This window comes from Onychostoma macrolepis, chromosome 13, assembly GCF_012432095.1.
Source record: "Onychostoma macrolepis isolate SWU-2019 chromosome 13, ASM1243209v1, whole genome shotgun sequence".
Taxonomy (NCBI): domain Eukaryota; kingdom Metazoa; phylum Chordata; class Actinopteri; order Cypriniformes; family Cyprinidae; genus Onychostoma; species Onychostoma macrolepis.
In genome coordinates, this window is record NC_081167.1 from 18830065 (window position 1) to 18853680 (window position 23616).

The 23616-nt window shown below is 35.1% G+C and overlaps 2 protein-coding genes across 10 annotated transcripts in view; one reads left to right on the forward strand and one right to left on the reverse strand.

Moving 5' to 3' along the window:
* cdhr1a (cadherin-related family member 1a) overlaps window positions 1-23616 on the reverse strand; it is a 100289-nt gene that overhangs the window by 15693 nt on the left and 60980 nt on the right. For 4 of the 8 annotated variants that reach the window (XM_058795777.1, XM_058795775.1, XM_058795774.1 and 1 more), the window contains one exon: window positions 2-97. In XM_058795777.1, coding sequence (XP_058651760.1) covers window positions 2-97 — 96 coding nt within the window. The other 4 variants (XM_058795781.1, XM_058795776.1, XM_058795778.1 and 1 more) reach the window with 3 other exon arrangements.
* Window positions 4128-12326, forward strand: chst3a (carbohydrate (chondroitin 6) sulfotransferase 3a). Of its 2 annotated transcripts, XM_058795784.1 has the most exons (3): window positions 4128-4242; window positions 7790-7975; window positions 8068-12326. In XM_058795784.1, exons 2-3 carry the CDS (start codon window positions 7896-7898, stop codon window positions 9245-9247), a joined length of 1260 nt encoding a protein of 419 aa, XP_058651767.1. In that variant the 5' UTR covers window positions 4128-4242; window positions 7790-7895; the 3' UTR covers window positions 9248-12326. The 2 variants fall into 2 exon arrangements, with proteins under 2 accessions (XP_058651767.1, XP_058651766.1); XM_058795783.1 differs by lacking the exon at window positions 4128-4242 and having other exon boundaries at window positions 4451-7975; window positions 8068-12228.

Here is a 23616-nt window from a genome sequence, read left to right on the forward strand (position 1 = left end):
CCTTTTGGCATATCCTCTGAGAGATTTAACAGTGCCATATTACCGTTGTTACTGTTAGGCCCATTGTCATAGAAATAGGGAGCGTAGTCGGCCTGTGCTGTAAACAACAATGAGATAAACAATAAATACCACAATTAACAATGTAACATAACCAGACTTATAAGTACAAGACATCATGTGTCTATCACAATATTTGTCATTTTTCTGACACAAGGTTGAACACACATGGCATAATGTAATAATACTAATGACTGTCTCTATCTGCTTGTCTAGGATTACAGGTGTCTTACGTCATAAATGATTCAATATCCCCTGGTTTATCAAAGGTATTTCACTATATAAATTCATTTATGAAATGAATTTGTTTCTAAATTTAGATTTAGAGTTAGTTTTCTTTCAGGGAAGTCTCTGTTTGCTCACCTCCTACTGTCAATCAGAAATAACGGTGATGCAAATGAGACAGAAAGAAGATGATTTCAAGATTATATACATTAGTTAACAGTGTAATACAATCAAGTAAAGGAATGTTTAATCGCCTGAGCCACATCCATATTCAAAGATGCTGATGAATACATACCAAAGCAGAAATGTGCTAGCAGAAGAACTGATGAAAACTGCATTTCCATATCATTCTTCATCCTAATAAAGCAAAGCAGTTACAGCAGGCCAGACAGCGCACTAGTGAAGAGAGCTACGGCAGTGTCCTTCTGAGGGTGTTTATTTCAGATGGAGGAGAGCTAAGGCAGGTGCTAAGAGCCTAATCCAATGACACGCCTTAACCCTTGAGCACATTTTTAGAAGCCCATCTTTGCAGCACGGCAACTAATGGCCACTAGAGGGGTTCATGAGTAGCACACCTGACCTGATATGACAGGTATATAGCATTACTGAAATCCCACATTCGGAATGCTGGAGCTCTGTCACAAAGGAACAATCACCAATGAATACTGAAGAAATATGATGAAAATAGTCACCCAATTTTTAGAGTAAAAATTCACTTTCTGTGAATGAATGAATGAATACATGAATAAATAAATAAATAGCACGTTTGTAAGCATTCATCAAACTTTTTGCAGGCCTTTTAGCAGATGAATCGTCTTAATCTCTTTGACAATCCAGTTTATATTACAGAGCATGTTCAGTTCACATTTAAAACAAAGTTATGTAATCTCATACACATCAGCATTAGCAAATACCTCGATCTCACTCTTTCATGACCTTTATTAGTTGACGTTTAATGCGCAACAAAATCTTTTACAATCAGGTTCCATAGTTTCTCCAGGTCAAGAGCTAATTTGGATTATTTACTAGAAAACATTAGAATGAAGAAAAAGATATGGTAACACTTTATTTTAGGGTCTCTTAACTAGCTGCTTATTAGCATGCATATTACTAGAATATTAGCTATTTATTAGTAGTAATAAATTCTATATTCCTAATCCTACCCAACACCTAAATTTAACAACTACCTTACTAACTATTAATAAGCAGCAAATTAATTAAATTTATTCATGAGAAAAGTCAGAGTTAATAGTGAATAAGTGTTCCCTATTCTAAAGTGTTACCAAAATATTTATATGCATAGCATTCAAAACTATAATTTAAAAAAATTCTATCATATAAATAAGGATGGATGAAAGTGTATTACTGACTTCAAAAACGATCACACTGCAAATTCTAATAAAGTTTCAAAATCCAATTGCCATATAGAATTAAAACTGTTTTCGTATTACTTTTTGCTCAGATGAGCAGCTGTGCGGATCAGAAAAGGAAACACCTGCCAATTTACCTTCATCTACATTTGTGAGTGTGGCTTTGCTTTCAGGTTTAATTTGTTTGGAGCAGGCAGATGGCAGGCAAGCAGATTAACCTACAATAATCCTTCATCATCGTGTAGTGCTCAGGGCCAGTCTACAGGGACACACAAACTAGAAGCGTCTCTGCATGTACACCACAGAAAACACTGGACTCTGGCAGATCTGGATATATCGATTACCTTATATGACTCTGAAAATGTTGCCTTGATAATGCTCATGATTAACAGAATTGTTACAAAGCTCTTGCTTTTTCTATATAATGAAATAATAAAGAATTATGATCATTTTGATAAATAATATTTAAAAACATGAAACTGTTTGCATTTCTGTTTGGTTTCACAATCAGAGGAAAAAAGAAAAGGAGGTCAAAAATCCAGTTTATCGTAAGATTAACCCTGGAAATTTCTTGTATATTGTGATCATGCGCGTCAGTCATACATCAGCATTGTGGATTATATGGAAAAAATAGAAACCCTGAATGACAGACAGATTTGCCATTTATGCAAAATATTATCATTTTTTTAAATCTGTTTCTGACGTGACTATAAAAGGTCTTAGATATCGCTTTTATTGTGATTATCCTGGCATGGGCTAAAATGGGACATGAAAAAAGTTTACAATGGAAAGAAACCTCAAATGACACTCTGGGTCTGTTATAGTGATTTTCAATTATAACAGCACTATTTTATACAAAATAAACAACAAATTCAAATTACTACAGTAAATATCATGTAAACAACTCAATATTTATAAAATTTCAAAATTCATGTGCAATGTGGCTAAATTGGGACCATCAACTATTTGGAAAATTAACTAAAATTTAATAATTTAAATCCCAGTTTCAATATTAATGTGTAACTATTAAATATATAAAGATCTGAAATCTTCAATCCACATGTTTGAATGTACTTCTTGGATTACAAATAAGCTTTGGATTGGATGCAATGTCTGGGTCATCAACATATTAGGGCCATTTTAATCTTGCAAACTTCAGTTCATCTGAAAATATATTATGTATTCTAGCTCAGAGTTTAAGCTTTTACATGGTTTTCCAACCCAATCATTTTTTCTCATGTATCTCCTATTGCCAAAAATATTTTTGGAGATGCCTAAACAAACGTGGTTCTGTTTTTAAGCTATACATAAAATTAGAGACAAATAGCTATAACCTCAGTTTAAATAAGATAAGAATGGTACCTCAAACACGGTTTTGGCAGTGTTTTGATAACACCCGACTTGGCAGTAGCTATTAGCATAGCCTTTATGCTATAACTGCAGTATAATTTGGCTATTCGACAACAAAAGCGACGGGGATGTGAATTTCATGTCAATATTTTGTGTCACTGTAGTTTGTTAAAAATAGTAGATCGTTTGAATCACTGTAAGTCACTGTTATAGTCAGTAACACTACATTACCGCCCCCACGTGGTTACAAAACGTTAATGCGGAACGTTTCGAGGCTCTCCCTCATGGCACCGCTGGACCTATACTTCAGCAGTATTTATTTTAGTGACCCCATAGGGGTCATTCGGTGCACTACAGCATCACATCAAGTACACGAAATGTACACGAAACATAGGCTACACGAAAATAAAAATAGATAGCCTAGTAGCCTGCCAATATCAATCTGGACATCACGTTACTATATTAAAACTAGCCTAATTACTGATTGACAGCACTGTTTTATCTAAATAAATAAATAAACAGAAAAGATCCCATAATAATTTATGGTTTACACTTTAACAATAAATGTGGTAACCTAATAAACCATGTTTTCGAAAGTATTTTTAAAGGGACACTAAGGTGCGTCGTAATTCGCATAATCAAGTTTTGCCCCATTATTCATTCAGTGAGTGTACGAGTTCAGTCCCCGTGAACTAACGCAGCGTGTTTTATCCTAGATTTCGGACCCCTCGACTCCCCACTGCAAAAGGGGGATGCAGGAATCCACGTAGGAGTGTCCCAGGGCCCTCCTCAAACAGAAAAGCCCTTGTGAACACTCACACTGGGGGTTCTTACTTGACCACGTGACGTGTATCCAAGGATAGCCCAAACTTGGAGACCGCCGTGAAATGGACACGTTTCCAGCATGCTGCACCGGAGAAAAGCGCAAATGGAGATAAACGAATAAGAGGCTTTCTTCAATGCCGTGAGAATCTGGAAATAACGTTAGGACCCTTCAACTTATGAGTCACAGCAAAATGTCTAAGTTGGAATTTCCTAACAATGACTGATCTTCTATTGTTCGTGGTATGAAGTCCGTATTATCAAATATTAACTTTATAGAGTAATTAGCGTTTTCACTCACGCACGCACATAAGCTCAGCTCTTTGGGGTCTTCACACAAGCGCAGGGACAATGTGTACCAGACGCGATCATCCAGGATGCTCCAGATGAACTACTGGAGACCCGTTCAGTCCGTAAGGTAAGACTTCACTCAGTCTAGCTATTTTACCACAACCGTAGAGTATTAACTTTCACTTCTGCCAAAGATCTGTAAATACTTTCACTGCAACATTACAAAAGTAATCTTTTCTGTCTTTTTACTTACCTCACACTGAACAATCTATCTATCTATCTATCTATCTATCTATCTATCTATCTATCTATCTATCTATCTATCTATCTATCTATCTATCTGTTATTCTTCTTACAATTAAGAAATCATTAAGCCTCGAGATAAAACGACTGTGACTTAAAGTTAGTTGACTTAATTGAGGATTTTGTTATTTCAGAAAATATCACAGCTTCATATAAATCTGTGATGTGGACAAAATGTAATGTAATCAAAACACTAATCTAAAATATTTCTTGAAAACAAAAACTAAAAAAAACACATTGTTTCTTCCACCTACTTTATGATTTTCATCCAAATCGTCTTCATCTTTAATGAAATTTGAAGTGGTTAAAAAAGGAATGCATTTCTTGCTGCAGATTGTGACTTAACCGCCACTTTGAATTGATATAAACATTTAATGCAGCAATTAAAGTTTTTTTTTTTTTTACTGCAACTGTCAAGTTACCATGTATTTCCTAGTAATTAGCCGTTAGATTGGTGTCATCACACTCAACCTCCTGTTAGTTCACATTGATTAGTTCAAAGCAGCAAGTGAATGTCATGGTGTGGCCTTACTGTGTGTGTGTGTGTGTGTGTGTGTGTGTGTGTGTGAGAGAGAAGCCATTTGGTGCCACGTCTCTTTAAGGTTTACATTTTGTGATATGCCCATGACAAACACACCCCCTGTTCCTGTTCCCCTCCTCCACCGCTGCTGCAGCTGCAACTCGTGGGCCCAGGCAGCACAAGAGAGCCTGTCACTGGTGATAGTGGATTTATCTCATATAGAAGAACTCCAACTAAACACTGCCTATCTCCCAGAAGGCGCCATCACGCACTGCTGAACCGCAAAGCGCTCCGTAATGAAACAAGACAAAAACACAAGGATGAAACATGCTCCCTGGCCCCAGACGGCACACACCTCTCTGATACCCATGCTAACTCACTTCCTGTGTCATGTTTTCTGACAGAAAATGCCACTAGATTATATCCATGTAAAACTCCTGGATAAAAAGTGGTGCTATCCCAAAGGTTTAAAATGATTGACCATATGTCACAGACCAGTCCGATAGCATCAGATGCACTGTAGTTTATTTTAACAAGCTACTGATGTGTATCTTCCATCTCTGGGGAACAAATCAAATCAAAGTATTTTTTACACAATGAAAAATAAACCCAAGCACCAGAGTAGGATTATTTAAGCATTTTTTTTTTTCAAACACATCTATAATGCTGTAAGATAAGCCATTAATGTAATTTGTATGGGAATGATGAACAGAGTGATGTCCGTTTCTGCTTGAGCAGATCATCAGATTTGTCAAATGCTTCAGTGGTTTTTGAATATGTAAAGATCTCAGCTCAACCGCCGTGCCTGACAGTTTGACGGCTATGGCATAATAAGCCCACATAATTGGTTTATATTTAGTTAGACTGCACACTATCATTCCTTGACGGCTTGAAAATTGTGTCATATCCTAAATGCTACTCTTTGTGCAGACAAATTGCATGGCATTTACCTATGACAGTTTTCCCACTGGTACACGTCTTATTTTACAACTACAATATTGTACTCGCTCTGCTTACATTTTTAGCACAGTTTAGGAAAGTGTCACATTCATAAAAGCCACTGTCTGGCGGAAGTCTGGTAGTTTTATTTGTACAGATGTGGTCTCGATGTGGTCCAGATTAAACCCTGTCAGCCGGTGTTGTTTGCCTTGCTGTGAAGGTAACACAATGCGTTACTGCTATAGTAAACGACAGCTCTGAATAGAGCTACGTCAGGTTATGGCAGCTCACTTACTTAAAGCCATTCAGTGGGGTTATCTGGGGTCAAACATGCCCTAAAGCTACTGATTTTATTGCAACACAAGAGCCCAATATGTAGTGTTGTAATGGTGTTGTTACTTTACCATTTCCCCAAGGAAACAGTTTCTTTACATTAAAAGTTTTTATACTTAATAAAGAGTCTGTTATTCATACATTAGTACTTTTCTTAGGAACAGTCATTAGCATATTTAAACCTGTAACTACTCTGAATCTGGTGATATAACTTTGATAAGGAAAAAATCTGATGAAATCCTTAGAATCTCAAAACAAGGGTTTATTTAAACAGGTAAACCTAAACTTCCTCTGCAACACATGGCTACAGTGAACAAATGACTTGTGGAATTCAGAGGTCATGAACCCTTGGTGAAAGGACAGACCAATGTTTCAGTGTAGCTAACATCTGCTTTCCTAAAATGGGTGGAAACATTGTATATTAGAGAAATGCCGCAACGACAGATGATTTGAAACTAAGTGTAGAAGACACTGACCCAATTGTTCATTTCAAACTGTATACCTAACTCTCAGAAAATGAAAACCGTGTCAAACAAACAAAATTCCACCCACACCATATGGCTTCCAAGATTTAATGAAAGCATTACAGACTTGCTGCAATAGGAAATGTAATTTCCTTTTGACTGTGGGTTATAGAGGCAGAACCTTTATGTGGCTAAGTTATGAGCTATTTTTATGTGTTTTTTTTTTTTTTTTGTGAAGCTTGAAGATCACTCCATTCTCATTCTAATTACAATTTTATCACTTAAAATAAACATTTAAAATAAATATGATTTAAAAAATATATACATATAATAATTACAGGGATTAATATAGACTACCATTCAACATTTTGGGGTAAATATAAATATTTTATTCAGCAAGAATGCATTCAATTGATAAAATGTGACAATAAAGGTAATTATAATGTTACAAAAAATTACATTTCAAATAAATGCTGTTCCTTTGTTCTTCTTTTCTACTTAATATTCATTGAAGATTACTGAAAAAAGGTATTACAGTTTGCACAAAAATATTAAGTAGCACAACTGTTTAAAACTAAATCATTATATTAGAATGATTTCTGAGGATCATGTGACACTGAAGACTAATGGCTGCAGAAAATATAGCTTCGCCATCACAGGAAGAATTGACATTTTTAAATATATCAAAATAGAAAACATTTTAAATTCTAATAACATTTCACAATATTACTGTTTTTGATCAAATAAATGCAGCCTTTTGAGACTTAACTATTTGACTACAAACCTTTGAATAGCAATGTAAATACTAAAGAAGTACTACTTTTGATGATTCATCGTGATCCACAGTAAGCAGTTACCAAAGAGAGACACTGTGTTCTGTGGACCTCATCATCTCTCATCATTCCACATTAGTGGAATTACTGGACAGGTGATGACAGTGCAGGCTGCTTGTTTGGGACAAAGCTGAAATTGTCTGTGTCTGCTTATACTCCCCTGTGCCAAACGGTATAAATCTGTCACCGCTTGGAATCAATACATAGGGCTGGTGTGTTAGCGAGTTTTATGTCTGTGTGGAAATGATGCCAAAACTCCTGTCTTGGTTTTGTTTATTGCAGATGAAATGTAACCCAGGTTCTGACATGAGATGAACCCAAAACAGTTGGCAGCAGCAACAAATTAGCAGTCTGTGGAGGCATTTCCTAAATCAAAGTTAATTTGAGAATGAGGAACAAGTATGCAGTCATCATTATCTGCATTGTGGCACTTGTCATCATTGAAAAAGAAAACAACATTATTTCAAGGTGAGCATTTTTGGATTAACTAAAAATACGCCCCCCAAAATTCAAATGTTTATTGAAATGTTTTAAATTTGACATCATTTTAAAATGTACAGGGTCTCAGACAAGCTGACACTTAGACGGACCCCACAGACAGAGCCTCCAGTGCCCTACAATGCTTCCAGCGCTCTGGTAGTAATGGACGACAACAGTTCCTATCCAGAGGACATGTATGCTGAGAACGGCATTCAGGCAGGCCGAAAGCACATCCTCTTGATGGCTACCACTCGTACAGGATCTTCCTTTGTGGGCGAGTTCTTCAACCAGCAGGGTGGAAACATGTTTTACCTCTTCGAGCCGCTGTGGCACGTGGAGAGGATGCTATCGATTGGCTCGAGTGGCACAAATGCCAGCACTTCAGTTTGGGTGTACAGAGATGTCCTACAGCATCTCTTCTTGTGTAACTTCTCAATGCTGGAGCGCTTCATCAGCCCTCCTCCACAGGACCATGTCACCCCTGCCCTGTTCCGCAGAGAGTCCAGCAAGGCCCTGTGCGAGGAGCAAGTCTGCTCTCCGGTTGTAAAAGATGTTTTTGAGAGGTACCACTGCAAGACGAGACGATGCGGGCCGCTCAATCTGACCTTGGCTTCGGAGGTCTGCTTAGGAAAACAGCACAGGGTGATCAAAACAGTGAGGGTCCGACAATTAGACACACTTCGTTCTCTAGTAGAGGACCCTCGGTTGGATATCAAACTCATTCAGCTGGTTAGAGACCCTCGAGCCATCCTGGCATCAAGGATGGTGGCCTTTGCAAGTAAGTACCAGAACTGGAAAAGCTGGGCAGTGAATGGAGACATTCCTATAGAGAACGAAGAGGTCAAACGTCTCGAAGGAAACTGTAACAATATCCGCATCTCTGCCGAGTTGGGCTTGAGTCAGCCGAAATGGCTGAAAAACCGTTATATGCTAGTACGTTATGAGGATATCGCCAGGTACCCCATGCAGAAAGCAGCAGAAATGTACAATTTCACAGGGATTCCGATGACGACACAAGCACGGGATTGGATCCTCAAAAACACACATGCCTCAACCGAGGCAAGCGGTGTGTATTCCACCCAAAAAAACTCTTCAGAACAGGTGGAGAAATGGCGGCTTGGTATACCGTTCAAACTGGCCCAAGTTATACAGAAAGTTTGTGGACCGACCATGAAACTTTTTGGGTATAGGTTTGTAGACAGTGAACAGACACTATTGAACAGATCTTTCAGTTTGCTTGAAGAAAAACTATATATTTAGGCATAGGCATTTTTTGATGCATACATTGTTACAGGAAAACCAAGCGTGAAATGTGACAAGGTTTTGTTTTTATATGTGGACTAAAAAATATGCATAGCAGAGACACACTGTAGCACACTGGGATGTTGCTTATACTGAGGCACTTGTGGCATGCATCACCTGAATTATTTGATAAAGCCTAACTGAAATTATGAGTGAATGATTCTAGATGCCTTCATATGAAAAAAAAAAAAACGTTTGATGAGGATAAAAATCATCTGTACTCATAAGATGAGAAATGATCTGACTTTGAATGTGTATATTTGTGTCTGGAAACAGTGTTTCCTTTTTATGAAAAAAGCTAAAAGATCATTATTACACAAAAAGGGAAGTGAAACAAGCCGGCATCTTATTTATGTGTTGTGCTGCTGCTAAAGTTATGTTCGCTCACCAGAGCCATTTCAAATTGCTTTGTTGAAATTAAAACCCAAAAACTGGCTTTGAGAGTTTTTGTCATCTCTCATTATTGTAAGATAGAATTTTTTAACGCATCTGGATTAAAAAACACTGTGTGAAGAGGCAGTCAGTATAGAAGAGGCAGTCAGTATAAAAGGCAGCTTTTGACAGCCAGCTGTGATCCCAGAGTACAATTGTAGTATTATTCTCAAAAAAAAAAAAAAAAACTGAAGCGCAGAATAGATCTTTGACCACGCAAGTTTTTAAACGTTTAATATTTTAAACCTTTTTAAAAAACAAAAATTCAATATGAGAAGTAAAATAATAACAACAGAAACAGCAAAATACTGAAGAAAACACCAACATTTTCCAAGAGCATCTGCTCTTCACTATACAAGCATAGCAAACAAGAGAAAAAGCAGCACCAGTTTCTTTAGGACTTTTGAAAAGCATAGCATTCTTAAAATAGCTGAATAGAATTTAGTTTCAACCAAAGCCCTAATTCCAAAACTATTTCAAACATCACATATGTTTTATTTTTAGAATGACCATCTGTGAAATATTGTTAGGAAACACATGAAGTCTTATATGACAGCATGACATAAATATGAAATCTACACGGACATTCTGGGAACAGTGATGTTTTCTCTGCCCACATAATTTTACAATCTTATCTCAACACAGATTTACTGAGAACCACTGATGTTCTCTATGCACAAATAAAATTACTAACCTTATCTTGACTAAATATCCACTTCATCCTCAAACTATTTCCTGAATTTCCTGGCCATGGAGACCTAGTGTATGCCAAAGCTTAGATGTCTGCATTAGCAACACCGTGGTTCTTTGAAAAGAGATACAGTAGTATCTTCATGCTTTATGCTTCATTTCCACTGCAAGCAAGCAGCACATCATGCAGAATACATTGCTCTTCACAGAAAGAGTTGCTTCTCAGAACAATAAGCCATGAAAACACAAATGTATGTTTCTATTTAATTGTACTGCTGCTATCTGTTTGCAACAATAAATAATTTAAGATCCGCTATTGCATTCGCTGGCACTATAAGATAAATGTGCATTCAAGAGTCTAACATCTGTTAAACAAAGAACGAGAGAGAGAGTGCAGAGTGTCTGTCTACACACTGGTATTTCACAAAATATGGGTTTATTATGATTCACCAGTGTTGCAATGTCCCTTGGAATCAGAATCCCCGATTTAATGAGTCTATAGGGAAATCTGCATTGACAAAACAGTGAAGCTGCCGCTCTGCTTCAGCGTACGCGCTGTGATCGTCGCATAGCCCTCGTGAAAGCTGATTTCTACAAGAACAAACCGAAAAATCAGTTCTCTAAGTGACACTGAGCATAAAGTGTGATTTATACCTGCAGGATTTCTGTTGCTAGTTCATGTTGAGGACATATGCAAATGCATGTTTCATTGACACGAGACTTTCCTCCCCACAAATCAATATCAAACACATCTCTGATGTTCATATATGCCATAAAAGGCCTATGAAAACAAATGTCACAGTATTGTCTTTTCTAAGTATGTTTTCTTTAACTGATTCTTGACTGATTTGGGACTATACTGTGAGAGCGTTGTGCAGGCAGTGCAACAGGAAATCAGCCTCGATGTGTATGTGCATGTGTTCCACTCTCTCGGGATGTGCCACACCTTCTAAGTAGCGCTCTGTTCACACTAGGGCTCAGACGGCCGTTGAACAGGCCTTTCATACTGTCCTTCCAAAGCTTCCAGTCTCTAAAGCACACAGCGCTGCCTGTTTATAGCTCAGAAGCCTGCTGGCCTGCTACAGCCTGAGCTGACTAATCATATGCAACACAGAGGGATTATTCCACTGACTCCAATTGACCCATTGATGCCTCGCAAATAACGTGAGGAAAAAATAACATCTGAAACCAGACAAAAAGGTATCTGTGAGGGGGAAAAAAGGATGTGTTTATGGAAAAAAATCCCTTTCAGGATATTTCTGAGTTGTTGCTTAGTCATGCAGTCTTGGGTCTCACTGCTGATGTTTATCTTTAGTGTCTGGGTGAAGTCTGCACTGGAAAAGTGAGGGAAATACGTGGCTTGACCAGAGAGAGAGATGGTGTGAGAGAGAGCTCTGACTTGTCTGATTATGCCAATAATTACCATCAACAAACAATAAATACAGGGACTGGAAAGCCCTCCAAATGATGAAGTTTCCATTCATCATGATCTCAGTACTTATATTGCTTAACATTACTGTTAATTACAGAGTATTGTGAATTGTGCAGTTGTGTGTATATTCAAAATACATTACAAAATAACTGGCCATCCTGGGTATAAAATGTAGATTATACAGTAATTATATAAATAATACTGTATAAATATATAAAATGTAAATATTGCATAACCCTTTAAATGTTAAACAATAAGAAAAACTTCCCAAAAACGTTAGTCCACAAAAAATGAAAATTCTTTCATCATGTACCCTCAAGTCATTCCAAGCCGTTATGACTTTTGTTCTTCTGCGGAACATAAAAGAAGGTATTTTGCAGAATGCTGATAGCCAAACAGGTTCCCATTAACTTCCATTCCATTTTTTGCTCATAGACTAGAATTAAATGGGAAATGAAATTGTCTGGTTACCAACACATCAGCTTTTAAATTCCAAAGAAAAAAGAAAGTTATACAGGTTAAGAATGACATAAAAGGTGAGTAAATGACAGAATTATTCTTTTAATGGATTGTTTTCTTACTATATAAAAGCTCTTCTGAGTGTCAGATTATTGAACTTTTTCATTCAGAAAAAATAACCCTGAACCAGTTAGTTAAGATTGTACACTACTATTCAAAATTTTTGGCAACAGTAAAAATAATGTTAAAGTAATGGCTTCAGCAAATCAGCATTTTAGAATAATTTCAGAAGTAATGGCTGCTGAAAATTCAGATTTACCATCAAGGGAGAAAAAAACCCATTTAAAATGATATTAAAATAGTAAATAGTTATTTTAAATTATAGTAATATTTCATAATAACACTGTTTTTACTGATTACTTTCAAACAAATAAATGCAACTGGTGAGCAGAAGAGACTCCTTTTAAAAACGTATAAAAATCCCCCAAGTTTATGAATGGCAGTGTATTGTGCGACTTAATTGTGGAGATGCTTCTGCATTATGCTTTTAGCTTCTGCTATCCCAGGTGTTTGACTATAATTGGTTAAAAATATGCTTTTATTCTTCAATTTTAGAAAACACTCCGATGCCCCTGATGCTGTTGTCCAGTTGTTTAAGCTCTGTGACAGTAGAGGGCAGTGTGCACTAGACAATAGAGCAGCTCTGAAACAGACAGATCAGCTTCTTAAAATAACCCCTCACTCCATTAAACATCAGAATCTAAATAATTATTACTACAAATTTGAAAAGTTAAGCTTTGACACTGACACTCCTTTAAGAGTTTGTGGCAGCGTTAATCGCAAATCACACTAAGAGAATTGTCTTCTGTCACAAACAAGATACAGTTGCATGGAATAATGAATATGACAAACACACCGTTTGTATTTTCAATACAGTAGGTTTGGAAAAAGTGTGAGTGCAAGAGCGTGACTGCCTGCCGACTTTCAGTAGAGCGGATGTGAAGAAACCACTCATCAAAGGGTGTGAGGTCCAGCACTAATCCGCAGTTAATGGCGGACAGGGGTGCCCAGCCCTATCGCTCTGTTCCTAATGGGCACACTGCACTAATACCCAGCATCCCCTGCAGAAAGCACATAAAAATAGATGGATGGGTGTGTGTATGTGTGTGTGTGTGTGTGTGTATATACAGTCAAACCAAAATTTATTCAGACACCTTCAACATATCTCACATTATCGCTATAATTTAGAAAATGGTAATACAATATGACAAGAACTCAGAATTAAATTGCATCAGAACAAATTCATCTTGATATTGTCAAATAACGTTGATAGAAAGGTATGTAATGAATTGGGCTGAATAGCTGTCAGATGTCAGCTCTTAAATTTAAGCACAGTCAGATAATACCAATTTAGGACAACCAATTACCAAGCAATGCTTCATTTTGTTCAGTCTGTGGTGTAAAAAGGTCGCATTAGCAATTAAAGAAAAACACTTAAGCAAAACATGATCAGGTCAAAGTGTCTGAATAATTTATGGTCCCAAATTTTCACTGTATATTCACTGTATGAATAATTTTTGGGTATAATATGTCACAGTTTACTTTATTTTGCTATCCTCACTTACAGAAATGAGCTATAGTGTCCTGCACCCACTAGCAAAAAAAATATAAAAAATTATATCTGGTGTCTGAATAATTTTTGATTTGACTGTATATATTATAAATAGATATATTTTAAGTAGCCAATTACTCCCTTTTGCTACTTTTTAACATGGAGTCTTTGTTATTGTTACAATTTTATTTAATTACGAAAGTAAATTAAATATGGACATTTGTATTTTCTGGTAATGACGAAAGACTGTACAATCAGTTACATTTGTAAATGCTCATTTCAAACACTCACAAACATCTAGTCATTTGTGTGAGAGGCTGAAAAGTAGTCACAGTAATGATCAAAGAAACCTCAAGACCGCAGACCATAAAAGACCTAACAAGCATTTCCGTGGTCTGTGGTTGCCTTTTAAAACTAATAAAATGGGGTCAAGCTTCGGTACCACTGTCATAATGAAAAAAACATCCAGACAATGTCCTCTTCCATAACCGTCACCCGTCTTTTCTTGAAAGAGTTGTTCCTCTCTTATTATTTGGCATATTAGCTCTAAACATTGTAGCTTTCTGTGAGCACTTTCATGTCTGATCTTTAATGAGTGATTTAATGCCAAAGGAAACAGGCTCTATCAGCGAGTGTTGGGGAAGGGAACGTTCCGTGCACAGAGACGTTTTGTGTGGACTCCAGCCAGACCTTTTTTTTTTTTTATAAACTCTTTCTTTTGCATTCGAGGTCACTGATACATAAATTATTTGCACTGCTGCTTTAAAATGTTTACAAGTTTGGCAGAAGTCAGTCTCTTTGAATGTGCGGCATTGACCCTGTCCTTCTCATTATTACTGCAAACAATCAAAATACACAGATACAAATCAGCTCACATTTCCATCCCAGAATGAGCTGGCAGTGCAAACACAGATGGTTCATGTCCTCTTCTCAGATAATATGTTTTTTGATTATTTTCTTTGCGGCATCTCTTTAAACGGCCAGTTCTGATAAAGGTAGCTTGGGGCGAGCGGTTGGAGATCCTGTTTTTTGGAAACCAATTACAAGGTAAAAGCGAGCGGCTTGGTCATGTGTGTGCTGATAGGAGGAACTGGCCGTCTACACGACAAACATCAGCGCTTCCCCAAGCAGCCCTGTCCCACCTCTAAACCCTCCCACTGAAAGACATATGCAGGGAAGACACTTATGAATATTTCAAAGAGATTAGAAACCAAGCGCTGAGAGGTCAAGCATGTCCTCAAATCAGACCAGCCCACAATCTGAGGGCAGTGAACTATGGATGTCGGTCGCGGGGAGATTTATTTGTATTTTAAGAAGATGCCATTTAGATGTAAAAGCAAATCACTAAAACGTATACACTACCAGTCAAAAGTTTTTTAACAGAAAGATTTTTTTTTCTTCTGCTCACCAAGCCTGCATCTATTTGATCCAAAATACAGCAAAAGCAGTAATATTGTAAAATATTTGTACTATTTAAAATAATGGCTTTCTATTTGAATATATTTAAAAATGTAATTTATTCTTGTGATCAAAGCTACATTTTCAGCATCATTACTCCAGTCACATGATCCTATATAAATCATTCTAATATGGTGATTTGCTGTTCAAGAAACATGTATTATTATTATTATCAATATTTAAAACAGTTGAGTACATTTTGTCAGGATTCTCTGATGAATAGAAAGATCAAAAGATCAATATTTATCTGAAATAAAAAGCTTTTGTAACATTATACACTATACCATTCAAAAGCTTGAAGTTAGCATAATTTGTTTTGGGGGTTATATAAATTAATACTTTTATTTAGCAAGGATGCTTTAAACTGATCATTTATAATGTTACAAAAAAATTATATTTCAGATAAATGCTGTTCTTTTGAACTTTCTATTCATCAAAGAGACCTCAACAAATCTACTCAGCTGTTTTCAACATATTTATAATAAATGTTTTTGAGCAGCAAATCAAAATATTAGAATAATTTCTGAAGAATCATGTGACTGGAGTAATGACGCAAAAAAATCAGATTTGAAATCACAGGAATAAATTACATTTTAAAATGTATTCTTAATATATATATTAATTGTAAAAATATTTCAAAGTTTTTGCTGTACTTTGGATCAAACAAATGCAGGCTTGGTGAGCAGAAGAGACTTCTTTAAAAAACAAAAATCTAACTGTTGTGTACATGTATGCTACCTTTAAAAACTGAATTTGACAGACAGCTGTTCACTCCTTCCATTAGACCATATCTTCAAAACAGCATCAGTACAACCAAAACTTCATCGTTTATTATGTGTGTGAAGATCCTGAGATTGATATTGTCTTCATTACATAGTAATCTTTATTGAGCTGTCTTTTTGTGAATACTGGTTGGACTGACGCTTGTGTCTATGGCTGTGTTCTTTTAATTAAGCGAACTGGGAGAAGTAAAGGAGATGCTTGGCAGCTTGTCAGGAAAATGGCATGTCAGGTCTATTATGGTCCCTCACAGGAGTGGCGTGCTGTCCGTCATCTACCTGTTCTGGCTGGGGACCTTTCCCTTTGGATTCCACTGTAATGTGAGATGTTGGACATCTGCGTCTGGCTGAATGAGGAAGAGCTTTACACAGTTCTCTGATAATATAAACCCCTATCATTTACACGAGCTTTCTTCTGCCATTGTGCTGCAAAACCTGCGGCTCGTAAATCTAAAAGGGGACTTGTAACCACTAAAGAACGTAATAATTGCATTCTTAAAGAAAAAGAAATACATAAATAAAATAAAATAACATTTCAGGATTTGAAAGACACTTAAACATCCAATAGACTGTATCATTTAACTCTTGGCAAAAAGTTCTTTTTTCTTGTTTTTAGTTTTAATTACTTGCTTTTATTCCCCAATCCAATCGCTTTTATTCATCATAAGTTAAACTTTAATATTTTTTTGTACTATTATACACTGTAAAAAAAAAAAAAAAAAATTGAGCCAACTTAAAATTTTAAGGCAACCAGCTTCAGCAGATTTTTGAGTTTTCTCAACTTGTCGTTTTAAGTTTATACAACAAAAATTTGAGAATCTCCCACAAAAATAAGTTGAGCAAACTCAAAAATCTGCTGAAGCTGGTTGCCTTAAAATTTTAAGTTGGCTCAATTTTCTTTTTTTTTTTTTACAGTGTACTTTTAATATTTTGAATTAGGTTTTATTTTTCTGTTTTCATTTTAATATTAGTTAAAGTTTTAATTATTGTGTTGTGTTTTTGTATTTTTTATTAGGTTTTGCTTGTTTAATATATAGTCTATATAGTTTATATCGATATAGTTTTTATTCATTTTTATTACAGATTTACTTTTAGTTATTTTAGTACAAGTAAATAAAACAAAGTACATGTAAATTAAACAAACTAAATGAAAAAGTAGAAGTAGAGATTTTTTAATTCATTTAGAGATTACTTTACTTCAGGTAACAATTTTGTATGGTTTTGTTTTAGTTTTAGTTAACTCTAATAACCCTGTGACTTATATTTGATTCTTGTGTGCATCTCTTCACCTACATTTACAGATGTTTAAAGTTTCTCAATTTTGGATTTTTCTCATACTTTTGTAAACTTTTTTTTAAAAAGAATAAAAACTTAAAAAAACAAACGAATAATGTCCGAATGAGAATTTATATAAGGGAAATTCCAGAACTCCTCGTGTAAACCATAAAGGAAAACAGGGACAGATGTACATCGGTTTTCTGCAAGAGCATCACTTTTCCCTTTTTTAAAACGTTCCCTAGGACTTCTAAAGGTTGGTGGCATGCTGTGAGGTCAACACTTTGCACACATAAATAATGGAGAGTTTATTCGTCACTGACACACTATCCAAAGGCGCCTCGTAAACGCAGACCCATCAGTCACTCTCCTGGGAGAACCTTCTCAAATGACCTGAACTATGATTAGTAATTTCTGGATTATTTGTTCTACTCTTGCAATATTCATGTTCTCCGTAACAGATATGACATTTTTTCCTCAGTGTGAGAGGGAATCCCACGCCAGCCTCAGAAAGAGGACATCTATTAGCCCACTAAAATAAACATTGCCTTTTTAATTGTTTTAGAATTGCCTAATGCATCATTCAGCACAATCTGGAGTAGTACGCCGAGTTCTTTCCCTCACAATTTAACTGACTCAGAGAACATCCTTCTTGTTCTTGTCTATAATGCACACAAAACAACTTATCACAGAAATTACGATGTGGGCTTCCCACACTACTAAAGAAAATTAAATTTGTGCATATAACAGTGTTATCATAGTTAACTAAAACTAAAACAATTAAAGATTATTTACTTGTAATAAATGCTAAATAAAATAAAGAAATATTAAACTTTTTTATTTCAGCTTGCCAAGTCAACATTTGCATTTTAATTTAGCTTAATTTGATGTACTAAAATAACTAAACAGCTAAAACTGAAGTAAAACTGAAACAAAATGAATAAAAACTATATAGATATTCAAAAATTGCATTTACTTGTAATCAAAGCTAAATAAAATGTAATATATATATATATATATATGTTTATTATTTCAGCTTCCCAAGTCAACATTTCTCATTTTAATTTAGCTTAATAAAAAAATAACTAAACTAAAAATGAAGTAGGCTTAAACTGAAATAAAATTATTTAAATTTAAACTGTTTTGAAAACTATAACTATATAGACATTCAAAAAAAAAAAAAAAACTAAATATTTAAATGTAAAACAGAAAAAATGTAAAACAAAAAAAAAAGAAGCAAAATATTAATTAAAACTACAATATTATCTCTATAATACTAATATAACACTGGCAAAGAGATAAAATAAATATATAGTTCTCCTTTCTAACAATTACTATTCATTTATCTAAACTCAGTAATAAAAGCTTTATTATATATATGATTAAAACAATAATTGGCTTATTCTAACACATACTCTTGGGACACTTTTCCTTCCTTTCTTGTCACTGATAATAACACGTTACTGTTGTTGTCCCCAAATCAAAGTGAAATCAGACCGTAATTGGTGTGTACATTGACATGCAGATGATTAGCGGTCCTAAGGGATTGATACTGGGAAAATCAGAAGTTTAGTTCTCGTTTCCACCAATCACAGGAAATGTCAGTGCGCAAGTTGTAAAGTTTCCTGACATGTAAGAAAGCACACTTCACCAAGTCCATTTCCAAATGTCGCAGGCTTTGATATCCAGTTCAGTGAAACTTGTGACTGTTTTAATTAAGGAAGAAATACAACGAAATGACAGAGCTAGAAGAGGAAATCTCATTCAACAAATGCTTTTGTTTCTTGCCCTCTTTTACAGTGTGACAGTTTCAAAAGCACTTGCCATGTTAAATTATTTCCTTTTTGCAACATGAAGCAAGAATACAGTAAGATATACAGAGAATTACGCCCTGAAAAACAAGGCAGCCTCTTTGACCTTGAAGACCCGCTTTGCTGACGATTCAAAACAACACACATACACATTTGTATTCATTCTGATAGCATCTCAAGCAAAAACCTCCATCTATTCCCATCAGTGAGACAGTGGAGCCAGGACAGGGGCTAGACCAGGACTGAGGGAGAGTATCCCAGCACTTCCACTGTTTATACTGCCTCAGGTTATATACGGCACTCGCAGGAATGACTGTAAGGCTGCAAACTGTGTTTTTACTCCTACAGACAATAAGTCAGATGCTCATATATATCCCCTCAATTTTTCACATGGGTTCCGGTCTACAGGATCAACTTTCTACACAGTCAGCAACAGATATTTTTTTATGGTAATCAATCAAAATCCAATGACAGCAGGCCTGGGCAACTGGCCATTTTTAGCTTCTGATGATGCCGCTACAATGATAGAAGAAGATTATTATTATTATTTATTTATTTATTTTTTGTAACAATGGCCTACTTTGAAGCTAAAAAGCTGTTGTTTTAAATTTTAATAAGAATTTTTTCTTACAAAAAAGCTGTTTTGTATTTTATTACAGTATTTATTACTGAATGCACTAGATGCATTTTAGGTGGGAAAAGGATTTTATTAAAATGCACCATAAATCTAATCTCAAAAGAGACCTGGTTTACTTTAGCTGTTAGCAACTTTTGGTAAAAAATTTTAATATCAAACTAAAAAAAAAATCTATATAATAACAGGTAGATTTCAACTGAAAGGTTTAGCTGTGTTCACAAGCATGGTATTGTTCATGAATGGGACAAGTTGCAATATGTGTTATAATTTATACAATGCCAAAAACAATGGTTTGATATTTTGTATGGTAGATTCCATTTTTTTTTGTTCCATGAATTTCTTTGTGTGTAATAATAATTATTTTATTATTTTATAATTACTTTACAAAGTTTGTTGACAAGCCTTTAATAGCCTGTTTATTAGCCTTACTTCATACAGTGTGACAACATGGCCTGATATAGGGTCAAAAGGTCATAGTGTGATCAATGAACTATATCCCTGTTTCCAAAAAGCAGTGGAAATGTTAAATAACTTCAAAACTTAAAATACATTTATAAACAGAAATGGACTTTCAAAAATAAAGTAAAAATTATCCCCCGTCTCCCCTATACTACTCATTTGATTTCAATGCTGCTTAACTAATACTATTAACATGCCCTTTGAATATGTGTATGAAAACAAATATCGTATCACACAAGCTCTCTTTCAAAAGCAGGATCTTGTTTCTCCTGCCACATACACCGCTGGATTTTGAGTGTATACGTCCACTTTTTCCCAGAATGATTGATGGCAGCCACTTACTCGCAGTGAATAGTCTCCAGTCCAACTTTCTTTCTTAATTCCAATGTCAACAGTGCATCTCTAGCTCCCGACCTGCCACTTTAGCCCTGAGGAGACACCTGACCAGATTCCAGCCACCCCACATATAAACAGTGTAATCTCTCAGTCTCTGACACAGCAAATAAACACAGCACACAAGCAAAGCTCAGCAACTTAATATCCTACTTCCTTCCTTTGTGTAGACTTGACAGCTTGTAGGGGGCTCAGGGAAATGAGAGAAAAAGAAGACATATTTTACAGGTAACAAGACTAAAGTGACCGTCTCATTGAAGTTGAGGCAAGGTTAAGTGCACTGAGGAAATGTGCGCTAAAATATATCTGAAATATTCTGGATTAGTTGATTTTTTCTTGTCATTCAAAAGCCAAGCAAACTAAATATATGGAGATATGTGACCCTGGACCACAAAACCAGTCTTAAGTCGCTGGGGTATATTTGTAGCAATAGCCAAAAATGCATTGTATGGGTCAAAATGATTGATTTTTCTTTTATGCCAAAAATCATTAGGACGTTAAGTAAAGATTATGCTCCATGAGGATATTTTTGTAAATTTCCTACAGTAAATATATCAAAACTTAATTTTTGACTAGTAATATGCATTGCTAAGAACTTCATTTGGACAACTTTAAAGGCGATTTTCTCAATATTTAGATTTTTTTGCACCCTCAGATTCCAGATTTTCAATTAGTTGTATCTCGGCCAAATATTATCCGATCCTAACAAACCATGCATCAATGGAAAGCTTATTTAATCAGCTTTCAGGTGATTTATAAATCTCAATTTTGGAAAATTTACCCTTATGACTGGTTTTGTTGTCCAGGGTCACATATTATACACAAAAATCTTCCTGAGCAGTTAAGATAAGCCATAAAGCACATTATACAATGAAATATATCTTTATAGATATATGGTGAAGATGTTAGAGAGAAAAAAAACCCTAATAAAAATACTTAACTTATGAAATGCATTGAATTAACAGCACTGTTTAATTTAATGCATACATAACCATATTTAAAAAATGTATATAATGTATATAAATAAATGTATATATTCATAAAAACTACATAAACAGTGTACATTTAACGTTTTAACTATAAATTTAGCATAAAATATATTTAATCCTGAAAAATCCAGTATGTGCCCCTATAGTTTTGTTGCTGTAGTACATTTTCACCACCGGATGGCAGTATTTCCTGTAACACCAGCAATTTCCTTTTTTTCCAAAAGCTGGTCCAAATTCTTACTTGAATTTGAATATACACTTGATCATGTTTTGCCAGACAGTAAATATGTCAAAAAATATTATCAAGAAACAAGAAAAAAACATATAATAAAAATAAATAAACAAATAATATATATATATATATATATATATATATATATATATATACTAGGCCTATATAGCATATTCTCTCCTGACCCTTGACAAAAACAAAACTTCATAGACTAGTCTTGTTAATAACTGACCTGAAAAGTGTATAGCACAGCACTTTCCCCCATTTTTTTCTTACCGTCTCTTAATATATGAGTCAGTTTAGCACGGTAGATGTTTAAGATATTTGGTTTGTGTGAAGTAATTCTGAAGCTGGTCCTAAACAGACATTTATACGCAAATACGCTTATGGTAAGATAAACACACTAACTCTCACTGTATGATTTTTTTTTTTAGTTTTAAAGCTTAAGTTAATTAGCAAAATGAAATATACAGTCCTAGTCAAAAAGACAGAGAACTATATATATAGCCATATTGTCATAACCCTCCATACAGCCTTAAGGGGCAGCAAAAGACTGTGTTTTGCTAAGTTTTGTTTAAGTAGAAGTTACCGGCTGGTAACCAAAATTTCCTGCAGATCACACTAATCGAGTGCCAGCCCCAAAGGCTGAAGTTCAATACGTTTTTGGTAAGAATGCTGAAATCAGCTCTGTTGCTGTGTATGTCCATTTTTGTTGTTTTAAGAAAAAAAGTTATCTTGCATCTAAAAATAAGATTTATTTATTTTTTCATTTTTATAAAAACGAATCACAGAGCACAATTTATGTATTTTCATGTCTCAAACTGGACTGCTAAAACACAAAAGATGTTTTATATATATAATTAAAGAATGAATAAGACATTTACAATACTTCATATTTAAAATATGTATTTACAATACTTTATAATATTGACTTTATTTAAACTGTCATTATATTCCTGTTAGTGATGTCCTTTCTAGTTCATTATCTTACAAAAAAAATGTTAATGCTATGAATTATGGATCTAGACTTTGTAAAGAAACGCAAGAGCCAAGCTCACCTTTAGAAAGCAATTAAAGAAATACAACACTTTATAAAAAATAAACATTAATACACACATTTATTACACGTTTTAGATTTTCAGAGTTTCTTGTTGGTTCTTCCCTTTAGTCACATTAAACTAAAGAACTGGAAAATTACTGCAGATGAGGATATAAAACAACTCAACCCAGACAAACTAATTCTGCTGTGAACAAGACAGAAAAGATACAGATTAAAATGGTTTAAAAAAACAGACACACAATAATTTTATATATCTACAGTAGAGATTCTAGCTTTTGATCAGCAAACTCAATTAAGCAAAGGGGTTTTGAACTGGAGTGGTGTGTGTGTGTGGGCGGAACAAAAACAAAAGAAGGCCCCGGTTCAAGGCTATCGTATGAATTGTTTTTCATATGAAAAATGCAATGAGTCAAAAGTTTTGTGATAAGTGACAAAGCAGGCGGTGCCTTGAATTCCACCGTGGGATGCAACACAATTTAATAAAGAAAGAAGGTCTTGAGAGGAAAAGTGTGACGTGAAGGTTAGCTGGAGGTCTTGCGCTAGATGAAAGTGGGAACTCTCTCTCCCACTGCTGTCAGCACTTTTTAATGTGAACTTTGCGATTGATTG